Source organism: Gekko japonicus, unplaced genomic scaffold, assembly GCF_001447785.1.
Source record: "Gekko japonicus isolate JY-2015 unplaced genomic scaffold, Gekko_japonicus_V1.1 scaffold82, whole genome shotgun sequence".
Lineage (NCBI taxonomy): Eukaryota > Metazoa > Chordata > Lepidosauria > Squamata > Gekkonidae > Gekko > Gekko japonicus.
Window position 1 is genome coordinate 1,179,330 of NW_015174846.1, and position 22,323 is coordinate 1,201,652.

At 45.1% G+C, this 22,323-nt stretch overlaps 2 protein-coding genes across 2 annotated transcripts in view; one reads left to right on the top strand and one right to left on the bottom strand.

The window, feature by feature from the left end:
* The window catches only part of NNT (nicotinamide nucleotide transhydrogenase), a 97,023-nt gene extending 86,235 nt beyond the window's left edge, over positions 1 to 10,788 (bottom strand). The window contains 1 exon segment of the mRNA XM_015424482.1: positions 10,718 to 10,788. The gene's annotated coding sequence lies outside the window, so the exon portion shown is untranslated.
* Positions 10,789 to 17,917: 7,129 nt separating this feature from the next.
* Positions 17,918 to 22,323, top strand: part of PAIP1 (poly(A) binding protein interacting protein 1) — a 31,343-nt gene continuing 26,937 nt past the window's right edge. The window contains exon 1 of the mRNA XM_015424465.1: positions 17,918 to 18,313. Coding sequence (XP_015279951.1) covers positions 18,091 to 18,313 — 223 coding nt within the window. The 5' untranslated portion in view covers positions 17,918 to 18,090. The remainder of the gene's footprint in view (positions 18,314 to 22,323) is intronic.

The following is a 22,323-nucleotide window of genomic DNA, read 5'->3' on the forward strand; positions in this document are numbered from 1 at the left end:
GGGGGGGGGGAGAAACCTAACAGCACAGCTTGCAATCTTTATTAGTGGAAGGAAGCAAGAGTCCAGAAGCACCTTAACTACCACCAAAATTTGTGGCAGGGCATGAGCTTTCATGAGTCACTGCTCACTTCTTCAGATACAGCTAAAATGTGAGTCCATCTGTCCTTACATCTTGGAGAGTGAATGCCAAATGATAATAGCAGGCATTGGTAACAAGAGAAAAAACCTAGGTCTCAATTCAGTCCAGGAGAATGCACTGTCTTGAGCTTCATTATCAGTTGCAATTCAGCAGTCTTTCTTTCTAATCTCCCTTTGAAATTTGTTTGTAAGAGAACTGCTACACTTAGGTCAGCAACTGAATGTCCTGGAAGGTTAAAATGTCCCCGCACTGGTTTTTGAATGTTGTGGTTACTAATAGCAGTAGAAAGAGTAAGAGTCCAGTAGCACCATAAAGGCTAACTAAATTAGTGGTCACTGCTCACTTCTTTAGACATATTTCCATTTATTCTTTGCATCCTACTGACCTGAATCCTCCTGGACCAAATTGAGACCTAAGTTTCCTGTCTCATTATCAATGCCAGTATCTCCACACCTACTACCCCTCTGTGTATCACACCTAATCCAATCAAGCCTGCTATTGCCATTTGACATCTGAAATCACCTTTATAAAGTTTATATCTCTGGCACCTCGTGTTACATTTTATGGCACACATGCCCCAGCCCAACAAAGTGATATTTATGTCAGATACAGCTAAAAGAAGAATAAAACACATTCACGTGGGGAATTATAAGGACAAATAATTCATTACACAATAAGCTTTCCTGAGGCAGAATCCATTTCTTCACACATCTAATGAAGCAAGCTCTGGCTCACAGACCTATGCCACAGTAACTTTGTTGTCTCTAAGGGACCACAAGAGTATTTTGTTGGCTACAGCAGACTAGCACATAAATCACTAAGGACCTTGGTCTATATTGCTGTGTCTAGCTTATTATAAGTAGGATCCTATTTATGTAATTACTACACCGCTTAATGTGTCACGTGAATACGTATGATATGCTTCAGTTCTTCCAGGTGGTTCCAGACTTCTAAAATCCTAATGAGATCTGAGTTCACTGAACTGAAATCTCTTCAGAAGCAGGCAGCTGAACAGCTAACAAATGCAGAGAGCAGGATCTCAGGCCGAGAAAACTCTTCTGTTTCTACATCTGGTTCTATCCAACAACTTCAATCCGAGCTAACAGCTTGAAAATCCAAACTCTTAGACCTAGAAAGCAGAAACCGCCATAATAATCTTCGCCTAGTGGGGGGGTCAGAGAACGCCTAGAAGAGGCAGACCTGGTAGCCTTTGTTCAATCTATTTTAAGAGACAGCTTGTCCCTTCCAGAAGATTATGATCTTGTTATATAGAGGGTTCACGGGTCCTTGGGTCAGATCCGGGATACAGCAACACATCCAAGGGCCATACTCTTTCGTCTATTAAACTTTGCCACCAAGGAAAACCTTTTAAGACAAGCTAGAAGGCTGGGCCAACTGAAATGGGTATGGATCACATTAGGAATTCCCTCTTCAATGATTTTCCTTAAGAAACTGCCAGCCTTCGTAAAGGCTCTGGACTGGGGAAAAGCTGTTGAAGCCTTTATGAAATACCCAGCAGCATTTTGTGGAAGATATAACAGGATCAAGAAGTTTCAAGCCCCAGCTGAAGCAGAGGCCTTTTTGAATTCCTTATAATTTAACATATTTTGTTTTATTCTTCCTGATCCTGAGTGATTTACTGCAGAAATGAATATTAAATACAATTTGTTTGGAAATGTATCTGCTCTGCTTTATGGTTTGATGGAACTTTACAGGGTTGATGACTATGAGCGTTCCCGGGAACATTTGTGGAAGCAAAGATCCTCTGTTTTAACTGACCCTAGAAATGTCCTGTACCAAGAATAAACCTGAACACCAACAATGATAACCAATGTAAAAGAGACCCCCTCTAAGAAATTCATTGCATCTGCTGGCATAATTTACTGACCATCTCCTCTATCAACATTGGACTAAAGACTCAAACTTCTGCTGCTATCCAATATCAGTCGGGCCTGCTGAGAAACTGGAGCCTCAGGTAAGACAGGGTGGACTCAACCAACAATCTCACAATGCTTTCAACCATTTTTTCCACATCTATATGTGTCTTCCTTGCAACTTTCTTGGTTGTTTTTTCTTTCTTGTGTTCCCCCTTCCCCTCATTCCTCAAACTTCAGTGGCAACAGACTGATCCTAGATTATTTCTAAATGGGCTAATGGTGAGTTTGTTTACTTAGTGATATTTAGAAATGATATTATCATAACACATTTAGTATTGAACCATGCCTAAACTGACAATCATAATCTGGAACGTTAAAGGTCTTGGGAGCCCCAATAAGCGTAAACAAATACTACGCAGTCTTAAAAAATAACATACTAGTATTGCCATGCTTCAAGAAAATGGCAACATAATAAGTACTGAGTATACTGGAAAGCAAATTAAAAGATGCCACAACTGCTTATAATACCAAACCCACCTCTGAAAATTATAGCACTATGATGAAATTCAGATATGAAATTTACAAACTGCTCTCATCGCAAACTGAGTTGACACTGGCCTCTATTGGGCAAAATTATGGGGAATCAGAAGAAAGAACTGGCAATTTACTGGCATCTAGATTAAACCAAATTCGTTCTCACAATTATATTATGGCAATTAAAGATAAACAAAGACGTCATATCACCCCCAAAGCAATTAATGAGCAATTTAAGAAATTTTATTCAGATCTTTACTCTGTAGACCATGTCTCCTCTACAGAAGCTATTTCAAACTTTTTGGGTAAACTACAACTACCAGCTTTGAGTAAGCAGCAACAGGAATTTTTGCCAGAGATTGAATCAGCACTCAAGAATATTAAAAATGGTAAGGCCCCAGGGCCTAATGGGTATCCCGTGGAATGGTTTAAAGCCTTCAGTAATGAACTGATACTGCTTCTGACTTGGGTTGCAGAAGATGCTCAAAACTCTGGCATCTTGCCAAAATCAACGTATGAAGCATCTATCACAGTGATCCCCAAACCAGGGAAAGATTCACTTCTTTGCTCTAGCTATAGGCCAATATCCTTAATACATGCTGTTGAAAAAAATCTTTAGAACAGCTCTTGCAATTTGCCTCAAAGCTGTAGTGCATAGACCGCTTCACCCAAATCATAACTTGGAAAAACCCTAGGATTAGTACAGGGAATAAAGGTGCTTTTTGGAGACAATGGCTCTCCAGTGGTTTAGTGCACTTATCTCAGCTAATTGGACCAGGGGATGACTTTAAACCATTTGATGTTTTGTCCACAGAATTTAATCTCCCGTCCATGGCCAGTTGACAATACATATATGAAACTCAAACACTGTCTATCTTTTGTTCTAGGACCAGAAGCTTTCGCAGCCTCAGAACACCCCTGCCACTGTTTTGCTTATTTCCATCCTTAGAAACCCTTCCTAGACAACCCATCCTTATATATAACTTTCTAAGCACCAAACCAAATTTAATTTGGATTATATCCACTCCCAGTGGAACTTAGAACTGAGTACTCCAATTAAATTCTGGGTATGGAACAGGGGTCACTGGGGGTGTGGGGGGAGGTATTTGTGAATTTCCTGCATTGTGCAGGGGGATGGACTAGATGACCCTGGAGGTCCCTTCCAGCTCTATGATTCTAAACTGACCCAATGGCAAACTACTAAAAGCCATTAAATCCACCTCTGTAGACTTAGGTTTATCCATCAAAAAACTCTCGTGTGGGTGGTACTGGTATTCTACTAAATTTTATCACATTGATCTCACAGAGAATTATTCCTTTTGGTGCTGTGAGAAGCCTGGAGCTAATCTCATTTACATGTTTTGGAACTCCTCTAAAATCACACATTTCTGGCAGGAGGTTATATCCAGCATCAGTCTCAAATCAGCTGCTAATTTAGACTTCAGGGCCAAAACTCTAATCCTAGGATATATTCCAACTCTATGGGCACTCTCAAAATACCACATATTTTGTATCCAAAGAGCAGCTCTAGTTGCAAAGCAAATCATTTTACAATACTTGACATCTCAAGTATCTCCCTCTATAGATCTGTAGGTCATGTTATGCTAGCAGGGGTGGCCAAACTGTGGCTTGGAAGCCGCATGCGGCTCTTTCACACATATTGTGCGGCTCCCAGCAGGTTGTCTGGGGAAGCTAAATATCTTTAGCAAACGAATATAATTGGATAAAAAAGTATCATTATCAATATCTGTCTTTACCCCTCTTGTTATTATTTTTGGCAGTCTTATTTAATGTCAATAAAAAGCAAATCTGCATATTTTCCAATAAAAACATGCAATCATGTCTTGCAGCTCTCAACATAAGAACATAAGAGACGCCAATGTTGGATCAGGCCAAAGGCCCATCCAGCCCAACACTCTGTATCACACAGTGGCCAGAAATACCAGTGCCATCAGGAGGTCCACCAGTGGGGCCAGGACATTAGAAGCCCTCCCACTGTTGACCCCCCCCCCAAGCACCAAGAAGACAGAGCATAACTTGCCCCAGAGTCCCTATCTATACCTTGTGGCTAATAGCCACTGATGGACCTCTGCTCCATATGCTTATCTAATTGCCTTTTGAAGCCGTCCATGCTTGTAGCCGCCGCCACTTCCTGTTTATATTTATTGTTATGTTTACTCTATGTGGCTCTTACATTAAGCAAGCAAACACCCCTATGCTAGACCTTTGTACAAAAGAGAGAACAGCATATAACAGGTGAGAAGCTCCCAGAACCTTCACCTCTCCTTGGCATGAATTTATTTATTTATTTATATATTCTATTTCTTATACCACCCTAACCCCCTTGGGGGTCTCTGGGCGGTTTACATAGGAGGTTCTAAGAACGTTTCTCCCTAACTAGGGCCACATTGTGCAGGGATAGGGCTGCCTACCAGCACCCAGGTGGTGGCTGTTGTTTCTCCAGCTCGGCTCTTTCCAGTTCTTTCCCAGGCAGTCTTCGGGGTGGGATGTTCATCCTGACGCTCAGGAGGGTTAGCTTCTTTCGGTGGGACCGTTCGGCACACGATTCGGCCTCGGCTGTGTCCTTCAGGCTCCGCCATGCCCGCATTCAACGTCATCGCGCGCCTCCCGGTCTCCACCTCCGCCGATGACAGCCGCATGGTGTTCTGCTGCTGGCCACCAGGGATCACTCCTCTGGCCCTGCTGCTGCTGCCGCCGCGTCGCCACGCCATCTCCACTGCTGGTACTCTGCTGCAGCCGATGTCTCGCCGCCGTCGCCGTTGCTGGTGCCTTCACCACACACCTCACCAGAGGAGGGTGCCCCCTACCCTTCTAAGGGTAGGTACCCATTTGTCTACTCACATTTATTTACTTGCTTTCGAGCCGCTGGGTGGGCGGGAGCTGGGACTAGGGGTGGGAGCTCACCCCGACCGCGGTGATTCTCGAACAGCCATAGTGGCTGCTCGAGTGTTGTTGTTAAGGCCACCGCTCCCATCTTATATCTATTTGAGCAATGATATCTCCTCACCTTTATTCCTGTTCAATTGAATTCACAATGTTGCACCTTACTTTCCTAACATACACTCCTGCCCTGCTTTCACTCTCTCTCTCTCTTTCCTTCTCTGCTAATAGGACACATTAGAGAAGGGGGAGGGGTGGGCTATGTAGGGCTTGTTTGCTAAATTAACTTTTTGCGTGAAAACAATAAAAATCTCAATTCAAAAAATCCTCCTAATGCATTGGTTACTGAATGTCTCATTTTGTCGACTGCACTGGCTCCCTATGTGTAATCAGCCTTGAGTCCCTGTGAGAAAGCCGGACTATACACAATGTAAATATATAAAATAAATAAGTACAAGCGGTTGATACGGAAGGCTGTGTCTTAATGATGATGCCGCCCCGTAAAAACATCACCCAGAAAATTATCTCTCTTCCTTGTTTTAGCATAACAATCACATCAGAAAGACTGAAAACCCAGTCTGTTGACGGGGGTACATGTAACTTTAACGCTTGCCAGCCCAATCCTCAATTCATTTACTCAGTACTACAAATGTCAGCAGGGCTTATTCCTGAATAAGTTATGATAATCATAGTGAGAATAGCACCAATGTGGTATTGTGGTCAGAGCATCAGACTAGGCTCTGGGAGACTCCAGGTCTGAACCCTCACTCTACCAGGGAAGCTTGCTGGGTGAACTTGGGCCAGTTACCTTATCTCAGCCTAATCTACCTCACAGGGTTGTTGGGAGAATAAAATGGAGAAGAGGAGAATGATGTAAGCAGTTTTGGATTCCCCAATAGGGAGAAAGGTAGAGTATAAATTTGCCAGTTTGCCAGTTGTAGGGCTGTGGATAGGAAAGCACTCCAGAGAGTTATCACCACAGCCCAGAAGATTATTGGCTGTCCTCTCCCATTCATGGAGGAATTGTATAGTTCTCGATGCTTGAAAAAAGCAAAGAACATTTTGCAGGATTTGTCACACCCTGAACTCCCTGTTTGAACTGCTGCCTTCGGGTAGAAGATATAGGACAATCAAAACAAGGACATACAGATTAAAAAACAGTTTTTATTCGAGAGCTATTATTGCTTTAAATGCTGTATGAATTGGAATTTGGGTGACATTGGTGGTTTAAGTTGCAATGTGAACCTTAAGGGAGTTATGGGATGGTTGACAATGGTTGTGTGAGTGTATATGAGTATGGTTGGAGATCACCGAATGATTGCATCTTAATTTCGTTGTACTATGTACAATGAAAATAAAGTATATTATTATTATTATTATTATTATTATTATTATATTATAACTAAGTGATCAGTCTAGGAAGAGATCCCTATTTTATGTATTTATGGGAATTGATTCAGCAGCTTGTGGTACCTGCAACACCCAAAGGGAGCTCTCCAATTTGCTACCTATAGTGGTTTCATCTTCAGCAACTGAAGCACTCGCTTGAACAATGGAGGGGGGAACCAGAAAAAAAAAATCATTCTGTATTTGCACTGAGAGCCGAGCAACATTTTAGATAGATTTTACATTTACATCTAACATTTTAAGTAGCAATTTAAAAAAATTACAATGAATTGCCATTATAAGTGCAACAGAAATGCAGCTCTAGCATTTTAAAACTCCTTTCCCAGCTTGACGTACAAGTTCACAGTTTCCAACTGGCAGAGTTTCTATGGCATGTGCTGCCGTATATATAGAAACCGGAACACACAGTCAGACTCTTGCCACGTACTCAGCTGCTCAGAACATGCAAGACTACTCCCTCCAAAAGAAAGAGAATCAGAATCACTTATTCCCCCCCAGCACACTTTACCAAGGCTGTCATTAAATGAAAGTATTCCCTGAAAGGAATCAATCACATTACCGGCCCCCTCCCGACATTCTCTGCAGGAAACCCAAGTAGCTGGAATCCCCATTCATTAGCAAGTTCTGATTGGCTGCTTGCTGAGAGTGACGCTATGCATAATTTCCACCAGACACACAGGATTGGAGGGCAAGTCCTTATCAGTCTCCATCTGGAGTCAAGTTCATTCATTGAAACAGCTTCCACAATTCCTTTCTGCAGACTCTCAAACATTTAATTAACACAGCATGCGGTCACCACCCAGTCACCTATTAAGGGATCTGCCCGCAAGCAACTGCCTCTCTTAACTGCTAGAGACTGAAGCTGGAGGTCAAAACTTCAGTGTTTTATTTCTAAACTCACCTGTGATGTCCGTTTTGCCCTTGACTTTGTCACACCTTTGGAGAATTGTTTTTCCACTTTAAAACTTAAACTCTTTAACAGGCGCTCCGACGCATTTATATCAATCTGCTGAGTATTTTTTAAATGGAAGTTGCAGCACTAGTATGAATCAAGGCTAAGAAACATACCATTTCTGTTCACAGCGACTGCAAATATCCACTTTAAGCATCTATGTGCTGGGCAAATATTAATATCCAATAACAACATTGAAAGAACACAGAAAAGTATTTTATGGGAAGGACTAACAAATGGGGGGGGGGCATAGATTAAAAGTGTCTGCTTCGCATAGAGAAGGTCCCATATTTAATCCCCAGCATTTCCAGTTGAAAGGATTAAAAGTAGGTGCTGTGAAAAACCTCCACCTGAGACCCTGAATAACTGCTGATAGTCAGAGCAGGCAATACTGACCCCGACAGACTTGACTTAGGCAATTTCATGCATTCACATGTAAGCAGATTTTTATGTGTCTCACAAATATATATCGTGTTGACATTTGGAAGTTATTCCGGCTTTGAATTTAGGCACATGAAGCTGTCATATTGAATCGGACCATTGGAACATCAAGGTCAGTTTCATCTACTCAGATGGGCATCAGTGTCAGACGGCAGTCTGTCACATCACCTACTGCTTGGTCTTTTTAACTGGAGATGCTGGGGATTGAACCTGGGATCTTCTGAATGCCAAGCAGATACTCTACCACTGAGCCACAGCCCCTCCCCATGCCATCCTGACAGTCAGATTCCCAAACAACCTACAAAGAGACACAGCTGTAAAACGCTCATTACTGTTACAGTGAATGTAAAACACTACAATCACTCCTTTTACCCATCAACCTTGAACCCTGCTCAAAATAAAGTCCACAAAAATGTTCAGACCTTCTAGATCTCCGCTCCTTGGGAGCCTTTCTCCAGTTGCAGAACAGTTGCTGGCTGTATACTCTACCTCAGGCTGTTGTTGCACAACCCTGCCAGACAGCTGGCATCTCAAGCAAACTAGTCTGAAGATCACAGTGGAAGATAAGGAAGGAAACAGCTTTTCAGGATCAATTTATACTGCTCAACAATGCTTCCTCTAAGTTGTGGAGTCTTGTGAGCAGAAATTCTACTTTGTGAGCTACTGGCATTAAAGTTATGAGCAAGCTATTTGGCTACTGCATAATAATTTGCTCTGGAGCCATCCTTCCTGAGGTAAGACAAAAATTAGTCAGCCAGAGGCTAGAAAACTGTGAGCTAGCTCACACTAACTCAGCTGAATACTGGTAAAATATAACAGGAAGACAAGCGACACCAAAACATTGCTGACAGTTGTTGAGCATACAACAGGGAGCTGTAGATCAACTGAAACTTTCTGGCCTAGCTCAGACACACAGGTTACATCTCACATTTTCCAGGTCATTGGCACTTGTAGGAGTTGCTACAAAAGGCCCCTTTAGTTACAGTAAACCCAGTACGTTAAGATTGACTTATACGTGAAAAGAACAGCGTCTTGAATTGTACCTAGGGAACTACAGCAAGCTGCCAAAGGACTTCCATCTATCCACTTTACCTCCAGTAAGAGAACTTTTCCACTAACAGCCTTCCAAGGAGAGTCCAAGGAGAGTCTGAAGCCACACCCAGGCAATAACAGTGTGAAGAGGGAACACTGCTGGAGTCAAAAGGCAGCAACTTTCACACACAGAACAAGCACTAAATCCGGCACAGCTTCTTAAACACCCACACACCCCTCTTAAGATAAGAACCCGACTCCTCAGAATAGACTTGAGGCTTCTGAAGCAACCTTAATTGCTTATATCATTCATCTCAATGGCTTCTTCCAGCTTCTCCTTTACCCCCTCTCATCTGTACTTTTGTGCTTAAAGGCCCCATTAAACCACCAATGCCCGGAGTCTAAAAACAAGGTCATCTACTTAGTCCCCCCTGCACATTTGACCTCCACGTAGACAGACCGACAGCTCTTGTTGACTTTGGCAACTGTCAGAGGAGAGAAGCGCCAGTGTTGTCAAAGGAGCCATCTCTGGCTTGCTGGGTCTAGCTTATGGGGGGGGGGGCCCTGAGGGCATTAAAGCTCCCCCTGCTCAGGGACCCCATGCCATCAGATGCTCTGCATTTTGCTTTTTTAACAAGCACCTCATTTTTATACTCCACTCCCTACTAAGGCCGAGTCCTCCTTCAATGACGTTGTAGCTGCTGCTTTCCAGGCACAAGGGCAAAGGAGGCCACACCGCCTCGGTCCGCGAATCCCACCGATTCCACCTGGGGGAACCTCAGGAGCGAAGATGCCGCCCAGCTCCAAACTCAACCCAGCACCTCCTACCCGCGGTCACTGCAATCCCGTGCAGAGTCTAAAACCCATCGTGAGCTCAGAGCGGGCTGCAGCGCAAGAGACACCGCCACCTCCCCAGCAGCCGATCCCAGCCTCGCGCGGTCCCATCTGCCGCCCTCAGAACAATGAGGGCCGGCTCGGGAGACAGCTGTTTCGCCTCCCTCTTCTCCCGCCCCCGTCCTTCCAGCGGGCCCAGAATAGCAATTGTGCTTCCCAGCTCCCCGCTTGCCAAAGTGCCCGCCGCGGCTTATGCGTGGCGGAAAATCGGGCTAGCGGCTGGTTTAACCCTTCGCGTCCAACCCAGATCCCATGAAAAAGGAAGGGCGGGAGGCGGCTCTTCTCAGCCTTAGGAGTTCGTCTCCGCCGCTCCGCCACCACCCTCCAGTTTCCTTGGAGACTTCCCTGCAAGTGTGATGGAAAGAGAAAAGGCTCTCAGCCCATACTGCACTGTTGCAACAGATAGAAAGAGACGGCGGGGGGAAATACAACTGCTTTTAATCCCTAGAGCAACGGAAGCAAGCAACGGCGTTAATCGCCCACCTCCTAAACCTTGCAGGGGGGGGAGGGAGAGGAGGGAAACAGCGGCAGCCCACTTACCGCTCTTGGCGCCCTTCCCGCTGCAATCGCCGTTGACCTTCCCCAGGCTCGCCGGAGCCGGCGCGAGACGGGAAGCCGAGCGAGCGCGCGCCAGGCCCCAGCCGACTGGGCGGGGCGGGACACCGGCGCGCGCCGCCTTTGCAACCCAGAATTGGAGGGAGACGGACCCGGCCGCGGCAGAGACAGGAGAGGAGGCGGTCACGTGAGGAGGCGCCGCGGTCGGCTCTGCAAAGGGCGGGGGCGGCGGAGGGTCCTCTCCCCAGAGCGCGTGATGACGCCGTTGCGGGGAGCTGACGCGAAAGGTTTGCGGCGCTTTGCTGTGTTGTGTGTGTGTGTTTTGCTTTCCCCCCCTGCAGGAACGGAGTTAGAAAAGCGCCCGAGACGAGAGGTAGGAACGCTAAAGAGGAAGAAAGCCTCCAGATGGGGAACGAGCGGCGTTTGCTTTCGTTCATTTTCGCGCTTGTGTAGCGTGCTGTGCTTTCGTCACGTATGCAGGGTCTTAAACACCGCTTGGTGACGACAGCTCGTGTGCACGCAGTGTGGGAGGTGTCATCTTTCTCGGGCAAACAGCGGAACCCCCTCTCCGGTTGTTAATCTGAGAAGGAAAATAAAAATTGCCGCGTTTGCTTCTTTTGTTTGATCTTCCAAGGTGTGTGTGGGTTAAGGCTGTTTCTGACTTGCGGGAACTAAGACATTCCAAAAGTGGCAGACTAGAAGCTTCCATAATAGTCCTCTGCGTTTTTTATCTATCACAATTCCTGCAAGGAGCTCGTGTGGGCGATGAGACTTTCTCCTGTTTTGTCCTAGCAGCAATGCTGCAAGGTAGGCTAGGAAGCAAGGTGGGATCCCTGAAGAAGCTGCTGCTGGCAACAGTTATCTTCACACCAGACCTCAGCCATCAAACTACTAAAAGGAAGCAGCAATTCTGTGCAGTATCGAGATACAGAATTAGACATTGACCTACATGAGGGATTTCCCCCCCCCAACAAAAGCATTTGTGAGAGGGATTGCATAGATGGCTCACATACAGTAAGAAGAAAAATATGATGATGATGATTTATTCGATTCATACCCCACCCTCCCTGTAAGGTGGTGGGCACACAGAAAGAAAAACAACATAAAGAAGGGCAGGAGAAGAATGACCCCAAAGGTAGAAGGAGGCACCTCATATCTGAGCCACCTTTTTATTATTTATTTATTTATTATTATTATTATTTACATTTCTATCCCGCCCTCCACGAAGGCTCAGGGCGGCTAACAAGGCATATTGCCCAATAAAACAATACAAAATATTAAAAATACATCACAGTTAATAAACAATTTTGGTGCTCCTCTGAACCAATTCCAAAGTTACACTTACTAAAAGCAAGATGACCGTCCCCTAACCGTCCCGTTCTCACCCATGATGCAGAAATTATGGGGCGTTAGTGGTACATGCCCGCGTCCTGATGTCCATATACAGAAATTATGGGGCGTTGGTGGTACACTGGTGGTGGCGGCTCCTATTCAAAAGCCTGGCGGAAGAGCCCCCCAGTCTTCTCCTTTGCACATATGACTGCTTATATAGAGCCTGCGTGACCATTGCCTAGGATGGTTCTTGGACCTACACTGATTTTTTGAAATATGAATGCATGTTGAAACCATTCACGAGTCTTAAGATGTGCTAGATTTGAGTTCAGTAGAATGTTTATTGATACCTACCACCAGGTGAGTGAAGAAACTCCTTGCAAGGTTAGGAATGGTCTGATTTAGTAATGGAGGATCATAGTTAGGAGCAACTACACTTGTGTGGGTGGGCTAGTTCGGTCCATTATCAAGCTAGAATTAATGTGTGCATAGAAAATTAGTTGCAAGAGGCAACTAATTGCCTGATTTACAATGCCATTGCAAGCTCGAGTGCCAAGAATGAAGCTTGTTTCCATATCCTCAGACCTGGATGGAGCCAGTTTGGTGTAGTGGTTAACAGCAGTGGACTCTAATCTGGAGAACTGGGTTTGATTCCCCACTTCTTCATATGCAGCTGCTGGGGGACCTTGGGCAAGCCACAGTTCTTTCAAGAGCAGTTCTCTCAGATCTCTCTCAGTCCCCCCTACCTCACAGGGTGTCTGTTGTGGGGAGAGGAAGGGAAAGGAGATTGTACACTGCTCTGAGACTCTGAGTGAAGGGCAGGGTATAAATCCAATGTCTTCTACCACCATCCCCAAGGGGTCCAAGGATATGTGTCATGTGTCAGCCAGGGCTCAATGATAGTGAGGACTCCTCAGGGGAAGAGGTCTTTGCAGGAGGAGGCTTGTGTAGCCAGCTCTGAATCAGCAAAAGCCAGCAAACAGGAAGATTACTTGCAGGCTTGGCAGGGTTCACAGCCAATAGCTGGTACAGAGCCACCACCCTCCAGCCCCAGTATCATCTACACCTTTAGAACACTGCAGACTGAGGTTAAGAATAGAGCTACAAGAGACAACAAGGTGCATGCCTCCTGGCCCAATGCCAGCTGCTGTCAGCAAGCTGCCACTATGGTTTTTTTTCTATTCTGCATACTTCCCTGTACTCTGGTCATTCCCCCCCCCCCCACTGTATCATCCTGTGTAGGTGTTTACTATCTTTTGCTTGCTACATGCGGAACGGCTCAAGGTCAACCAGCTGGAGGTGGGATGGAGTTATGGCGTTGCTTCGCTTATTATGTATTTGGTGCATGAGAACTGAACGTATGTTTATGCTGTAGAACCGTTGTGTTCCCAAGGAATTGGGTGCGTGTTTTATCTCCCTTCCCGCCAGCGGGAATCAGACCCATTGGTCCTACTCAGGTCCAAATTCCTTTATTATGTTTGCCTATGAAACTTGTAGTCATTCCTAACAATGATTGTGTTCCTGATCTAATCCTCGCTTTGTAATAAACTCTACTTTGTTCATCAATCGTGGATTTATTTCGAATGCATGGGGAATCGGACAGCTGCTTGCTGAAAACAAAGATGAGTAGCTGCAGGATTACTCCTGAGCAGCTGGCTGTAAACATGACCCTTCAGCATATGGCTAAAAAACACCAGCTAAGGGAGGCTGTTAGGTGTGGAAGCAGCAAGTTGAAATTCCTCTGACACTATGGCCACTGCATCAGATCCTGCCTTGTTCCTGTGACTCTTTGGACTGTTCCCTGACTCTGCCTTCGTACCTGCCCATGGATAACTCTTGGACCAGACTACTGACACTTCCTGACTCTGTGTTTTAGCCTGAGACCAGACCTTAACTACGCTGCTTGAGTTGGTGACTTTGCCTTACTTGTTCCATGCTTTGATGATGTGGCCTGTGCTTCCCCCAGCCTGGCTCCTGACAGTATGGCTCCCGGGAAAGCTTGTGGTTTGGCAAGAGGACCACATGTCAACTTGGTCCTATGCAGGGGGTCATCCTAATCCTATCTTATCAATGAGCATTCTAAGATCATTGAAAGCTGTGGCAGAACGGGCCTGCCCTGTTCCACTCTGTTCTCCAAGATTTTTTCAACACCTGGAGAGGCTTTTCTCTCTCAACACCTGGAGAGGCTTTTTTCTCTCGGTTAGGTTGCCACCACCACCTGCCCTTTGTAGGGATTACCCGCTGGGAGGGTCAGGAGTCCCAGCTTCCCTTCCAGGTTCTGAAGCCTTGTCTCTGTGTCTCTGGCTGTCCATTGCCTGGTCACCATGGGGACTGTTTACTGCCTTGTGTGCCCCTGGAGGAATAGCCACTTGCTAACTGACCACCTTCCCACTGGTGCTCCTCTTAAAAAAGCATGTCCAAGATGGTGGAGGTTTATGTGGTACAGAGAACCACTACCAGCATCAAAAGTTATAAAGTATTTATTAAAGAGAAAATGTTCACACGCATACTTTTAGCACAGCACCAGATTGAGCAAGGGATTCAAAAGAAATTGATAAAATGCAATTCCTCTTTTCCCCTCTCTATACCTGCCCTATAGCAGATGTTAAAAAAATAGGGCAAGGTCCTTAGTTTAGGAAGTTACAGATCTCTACTGAGTTTCAATTACTTTGAAGAATTCTTCAGCTGTCTAGGCCACCTCATGGTTAATTGCTGCCTCAGCTAAGAGTTCTCATGGACTTTGCACAAAAGAGACCGCCTCATTGCTGTAAGGAGTTCTTATCTTCTCCCTTTCCCCTTCTACTGACCCAGTCAGGCCAGGTCAGAGAAGCTTTTCCTCAAGTTTCCAGAAATTTCCTTCCTGAAGTCTCACTAGTATTTAATTCCTCCAAATCTCTGTTCCCTGCTTGGGGAAGGGGGAGAGCTGGACCCATCCATTATCTATCCTGATAGATCAATTAGCATTTGTATGAAGGTAGGCTGAGGTATGTCTGGAAAGCAGTTGAACTGACCTTCCCCCTTCCTGCCTGCTCTCTGCTCAGAGAGGAAAAAAGCTTTTAAAACTCAAGAGTGAAGGTTTTGCTCATTTCAAATCACCAAAGAAAAATGCATTTCTTCACAAAAGCAGTAACATAGGCACACGTAATTCTACATAGAGTTGGGCAGTTCAACTACTCAGTGGTAAGGAAGTGTACTCTGTGTGTAATTGGGAGCATTATCTATTAAATTCTTGCATGTGACATTTAAAAGATTCTTTGAATCTTTCTCATGTTGTTTGTGAATTAACTGAATTAAATGGGACTTGCTTGCACAAATCAATAATTAGGATCAGGCCCTAAGTACTTCCAAGAAAGAAGAGATCCATTTTAAAATTGAAATGAATTGAGTGAAGATTTTATATTGTCATTAAATCCAAGATATACACAAACTACATTAGTCTGATCTTGTCAGATCTCAGAAGCTAAGCAGGGTCAGCCCTGGCTAAGATTTGGATGGGAGACCTCCAAGGAATACCAGGGTCGTGACACAGAGGCAGACAATAGCAATAAAAAAACAAAAACCCTCTGAATGGCTCTTGCATTGAAAACCCCACAAGGTCACAATAAGTCAGTTGTGACTTGATGGAACTTTCCACCACCACTAGCCATTTGATGGACTAAAAGAGTGCTCCTAATCAATCAGGCTGCAGATTTTGATTTTTTTTTTTTACAATTAACTTTACTACAAAAGGTCCAGATGACAACCACTGCCTCAAATAAGGCTTTCAATTTGTGTTAGGAAAAGTGGGAAGTTCCTCTTCTAAGGTCATATTTGCTGCAACACACATATCTAAAAATATGCTTTTCCAAAAAAACCCCTATCTGGAATGTATGCCGGTTTAACTGATTCCATTAAAGCAAATAATGAGTCAACTAACACTTCTCTAATGGGGTGAGTGCTCTGGCGAAATTAAAGACAGAGTCTTGTGACAGTGTAATCCTAAACAGAGTTGTCCCCTTCTAAATCCATTTAAGTCAGTGAGCTTAGAAGGATATAGCTCTGCTTAGGATGGCACTGTTAGAACTGAGCAGACTTGTTATGGCACAAACTCACAGAATGTAACTCAGTTCATCTGATGATGAAGTGCAAGCATCTGATCAAGTGTGATGTAGTACACAAAAGCTTGTGTCATGAATCTGTTCAGTACACAAATGTCCCTTGTTTTGTGCTTTTGCTGTTAACAGACCAACAATGCTATGCCATCCCAAGCAGAGTTGTTACTATCTTTATTTTCATTTATAGCCTGCCTTTCAGAGACTCAAGGCGAATTACAAGTTTGATTTTTAAAAAACCCTTTTCAGTAAATTATTAAATGGATTACAGGCTTAGAAGATTGATTCAGGTGAGTAGCCCTGTTGATTTGAAGAGGCAGAACAAAATTTGAGTCCAGTGGCACCTAAGACCAAGAAGGTTTTATTCAGGGTATAAGCATGCACACTTCTTCAGGAGAGTGTAACTGTGCTTAGGATGGGACTTTAAGGGTGCGTTCAGACACGGCGTTTGCAACGGTATAGGTGCCGGTTGCAATCGGTGTACTTACCGGCGTTCACACGTAGAACATCTGCCTTCCGTCCCTAACCGTTGTAAAGAGCTTTACACCGTTGTATTCTGCCACTAGGTCCCCAAGTGGTGGTATCCTGAGTACAACAGTTGTAATCGCTTAACCCCCCATCTGATCGCTCTCCACCGTTGCAGAGCCATTTCCATTCAGAAGCCTGAGGCTTCCGATTTTCGCCCGCCATTTTTTTAAAAAGGTCGGCAATATGCGCTTGGGTGAAGCTTCGCCCTGGCGTTTGATTTTTTAAAAGAAAGAAAAGGGTCTTAGTTTAGCGTTTCGGAGGCGTCTGGGACCTCAGGGAGGCTACTTTGCTCTTTAAACTTTAAAGGTAAGTCCTTACCTTTACAGTTTAAATGTAAGACAGGGTTTTTGCGCATGCGCAAAGATCGCCATTCTATGGATGGCTGCCTATGCGCATGCTCAAACTGAGTTTTAAAAAACCCAAAAACCGCCTATGCCCACTGTGTGTGGATGGGCATACAGCGATGGGATCCGCAGACAGGACGTGAGTGTGATCACGTTTCAGCTGGCATAAACTGCACCGGTTCCAACCAGTACAGTTTATGCGGGCTGAAACGGCGCGTCTGAACTCTGTGTGCAGTCCTATGAAGAGTTACTCAAGTCTACGCCCATGGAAATCAATGGGTTTCAACTGCAGGACCTTAGCAGGGAATTGCAGTGTAACAGGGACATGTGATAGCAAGAAACTCTACTGTAAAACATCTTGAGTGAACTCCACACAGAAGTCATGTGAAAGACAGCTGCAGTATTTCCCGCAGGTACTTGTACAGGTCTTGGGCTGGTTGCTGTTTTCTTCAGGATGGAGAAGTAGAAGGACCCACAACAAACGACCTTTCTCATTTTGGGTCCCTCCTGGCCCTGCACAAGTTTGGGTGTTATTACCACTGGTTACAACAACACAATAAAGTTTGAGTCCAGTGGCACCTTTAAGACCAACAAAGTTTTATCCAAAGCACATGTGTGCTTGCACACAAAAGCTTATTCACGGTATGAGCCTTTTATCACACATGTTTGTGCATGCACACAAAAGCTGATGCCACTGGAGACTCAAAACTTTGTTCAGCTGCTTCAGACCCCCCCCCCCCCCCACCTGAATCTATCTCCATTGGTTACTATGGTGATGCGGGACAGGGGACAGACCTCCGGGGCGCGGTGGGGCGCTGTGAGGAGAGTAAATAAACGCAACAAGAGTCCCGTGTTTGAGCTCCCTCCGTCCTTCTTGCCGGGGGTTGGGGGTGGGGGGGGGAGGATAGGAAGAACTGAAAGTGAGGCGGGTTCGGCCCGGGGGACAGCGGTGCTGCTGGCGCGGCCTGGACCGGCGGCCCTGGATCCGCGGCCTGGAGGGGCTCGGCTCGGCTCATGAGGAACAGGAAGGGCTGAGGAGGAGGAGGAGGAGAGGGAGGCCGACATGTCCGACAACGGCTTTGACCGGGCTCCAGGTGCGGGTCGAGGCCGAGGCGTCCCACTGGCTCCCGAGAGCGGGGCCAGCTTGGGGCTGAGCGGCGGCGGCGGGGGGAGCTTCGGCGGTCCAGACCAGCTCCTCAGGCAAGGCTTCGCGCGCCACCAGGAGCCACTTCGGCCGCCCAAAACAGCCCCGCCGGGAAGCAGCAGCAGCGGCGGCGGCGCCTCAGGTATATATAGTTCTCTCGCCTCGACGCCTTCCTCGCCCCCGTTCTCCTCACCCCCCCCCCCCCCTCCCTTCGTTAGGACCGCACCCGGCCCAGGCCCCCCGTCTTCCCGCGGCTGACCCGCCGGGAACCTTCCCCCTGGTTTCGCAGCCACCGCAGAGCCGGTGAAAAGGATATTTCCCTTTCTTCCTCGCCTCTTCCCTGCAGGGGGATCACATTTTCGAGGGTGGGCGTCGCCGCCACCCGCATCCGTATGTTGCTGTCGCTTAGGAGTATTTATATTTTCTGGCTAACTTCCCGCTTCTACGTACTATTGTTGCAACCAGCTAAAACGGGCCTTTGCACAAACTACAGAGCTCTTTGCTTTTTTCCTGAATATTTTTTTTTTAAAGGCCTACGTGACTTAAGCGGGGGGGGGGGTTTGATATGTTTATAGTTCAAAAGAGTTAAGGGCACCGGGGATTGCTACATGAGTACCCACTCACACTTACTTTTGCAGTTTCATTGTGAGTATAGTCAAGAATGGCCTTGCTGAGAATCTTCCCTGTTGAAATCGATTGTGCCAGTGAAACGGCATGGGGGTGGGTGGAGGAGTGGAATTTGAGTCATGATTTACCCTGACCGAAAATTAGGTGTATATATGAATTCCTCTGACCCTGTTTCTCCCTTTGGCAGTTTTTTAAATGGCATGGAAGAATCACACAGATTGTTGGATGTGACCATTGCTTAATCCACATATTGGTGGATAGTGCAGTATCATTGCACTGTAGCAGTCATTTGCCTGTTGGTTGTGTTGTCCCTGCAAGAAAATCCAGTTGGAGACAATTGCTGTAGTGTAACAATGTGCATATGCAGCCTGTGGCACTGGTCTGTATTTGGAAAAAAAAACTTGTTATCCCAGAGTGGCATTTGTAGAAATGACCCTCTGGATTTATGTATTTGAGACTTTGTAATGTCTAACTAGAACTGTGAAGTCCCTAGTTCATTATTCCTGCTCTTGCCATGTAACTGTGACGGTTACTCGACACATAGGGTGCTGTTACACATGTTAAATAATGCCGTTTCAGTCCACTTCAGCGACCATTTGCAAGTGGATTTTGCCATTTCACACAGTAAAATCCACTTGCAAAGTGGATTGAAAGTACGTTATTTAGTATACATGAAAGCACCCATATAGATGAAGATGGGTAGCCATATCTGAAGAAGGAAACAGAGACTCACGAAAGCTCATATATCCTACCACAACTTTTGTTAGTCTTTCAGGTTCTACGAGGCACTTATTGTTTTCAACATATATAGAGGATAATCAAGTGTATGCTGTGCACTGATTGTATGTGTGCTCACTGTAACTTGTAATGGGGACTATTGTAAACAATAAAATGGAGGGGGTGGAGCTGTATTCAGGGTTCTAAATTATTTTAGGGATATGAAGACAGTGCTGTGGATCCAGTTTTTTATTTGTGTGTTTTTATTTGTTTTTCATGTGATGCTTAGCATGGAATCCTCAGCTTACTTACAGTGGGAGCAAAGTTTCACTGAATTAATGAGAGTCATTTCTGTGGTAGTCTTAAGGATGCAAATAAGAAAATAACTGGCAGATCTAAAGCATGATTACTCAGAATAAGTCCCACTGGGTTTTGTGATGGTTTCTTCTGTTAGCTATTTAATTAAAATCTTTGCTGTTCAAGGCAGTCAACAATAACAGTTAAATTGGTGTGCATAGAAATGTCACCAAAGTTTCACTGAATTAGTGGTTCAGCATGTAGCCGTGAACATGCCATTGTGTGTCATTTATGCACATACCAAAGAGAGCAGTTTTTGCACAGAGGTTGGATTTTAGTGTTAGAACATAAGAGAAGCCATGTTGGATCAGGCCAGTGGCCCATCCAGTCCAACACTCTGGGTATGTTCAGCTGGGGCGTTTCAGCTGGGGCGTTTCAGCCGGCATAAACTGTACCGGTTGGAACCAGTGCAGTTTATGCCGGCTGAAATGCGATCACACTTACCTCCTGTCTGCGGGGCCCATCGCTGTATGCCCGTCCACACACAGCGGGCATCGGTGGTTTGTTGTTGTTTTTTTAACACAGTTTGCACACGCTCATAGGCAGCCATCCACAGAATGGCAATCTTCACGCATGCGCAAAACACCCCGTCTTACATGTAAAGTTTAAAGGTAAGGACTTACCTTTAAAGTTTAAAGACCAAACTGGCCTCCCTGAGGTCCAGGAGTCCTCCATAACCTTAAACTAAGAACTTTTTCTTTTTTAAAAAAAACAAACGCCGGGGCGAAGCTTCGCCCAAGTGCATATCGCCAACCTAAAAAAAAAATGGCGGGCGAAAATCGGAAGCCTCGGGCTTCCGAACGGAAGTGGCTCTACAACATTGGAGAGCAATCAGACGGGGGGTAAAGCAATTACAACCGTTGTACTTAGGATACCACTACTTGGGGACCTAGTGGCAGAATACAATGGTTTAAAACTCTTTGCAACGGTTAGGGACGGAAGGCAGATGTTTGCCTTGTGAACGCCGGTAAGTACACCGATTCCAACCGGCACCTATACCGTTGCAAATTCCCCATCTGAACGCACCCTCTGTGTCACACAGTGGCCAAAACACAGAGGCCATCAGAAGGTCCACCAGCAGGGCCAGAAGCTGTCTATACTTGTATCCGCCACCACTTCCTGCAGCAGTGAATTTGATTTAATTACTCTTTGGGTGAAAAAGTACTTCCTTGGATCGGTTCTAACCCAACTATTCAGCAATTTCATTGAGTGCCCACGAGTTCTTGTATTGTGAGAAAGGGAGAAAAGTACTTCTTTCTCTACCTTCTCTACCCCATGCATAATTTTGTAAACCTCTGCCATGTCACTCAATCATTGTTTCCCAAAGCTAAAGAGGCTAACCTCTTTAACCTTTCTTCATAAGGAAGGTGTTCCATTCCATTAATCATTTTAGTTGCCCTTTTCTCCACCTTTTCCAATGCTATAATATTTTTGTTTGTTTGTTTAATATATTTTTATTTTCAACACATATTATATACAAAACAACATAACAACATAATAGCATAACAACATAACAACTTCTATCCCCCCCACCAACTTACCCCACCCGACATAGAATACAAACCCACTATTTGACCACACAACCCTCATATACAGAGCTCTTCCCATTGTAGATTAATTCATCTCATGTTCCAGCCATCTATATACTGGTGTCCAAACATTACGAAATGAATTATTCAAATTCCCATTCAGCTTTTGAGTTAAATTGTCCATTTCAGCTATATCAATTATTTTACTAATCAACTCCCCTTTCGTTGGTACCTGATCGGTCTTCCAACCTTTTGCGAGCAAAATTCTCGCCGCCGTTAATATATGTAAAATTAGATATTTTTCTTTTTTCTTCCAATTGTCCGGATATATATTTAGTAGGAACACTTCCGGATCTAACGGTATCGGCTTCTTGATTATCTGAAATAACACACTTTGGACATCTTTCCAATATTTATTAACCTCCCTACAAGCCCACCAGACGTGATAATATGAACCTATCTGTGTTTTACACTTCCAGCATCTAGCGTCCAAGCCCTCATACACTCGGGCTAATCTTTCAGGTGGCATATGCCACCGATGTACCACCTTATATATGTTTTCTTTCAGTGCTACTGCTTTTAACCACCTAGTGTTATTCCAAACCTTTCCCCACTTTGTCGCCTCAACCTCACCTCCAACGTTGTCTACCCATGATTTCATGGTTTTTTCCATGACCTCATCCTGCATTTCTTGTTTTAGGAGGTAAGCATATATTTTACCAATCATCTTAACATCCTCCCCTAACAGAATATTATCTAATTCGGATCTCCCCGAAATGAAGCCAATCTGTTTATCTTTGACAAATTTAGATCTTAACTGGTTCATTTCCCACCATGAGAGTTGTATACCTTGTACCCCCAACTCTTCTTGCAATTTTAGTTCGCTATTATTATCCAATAAAACCTCATAGGTTGAGGCTCG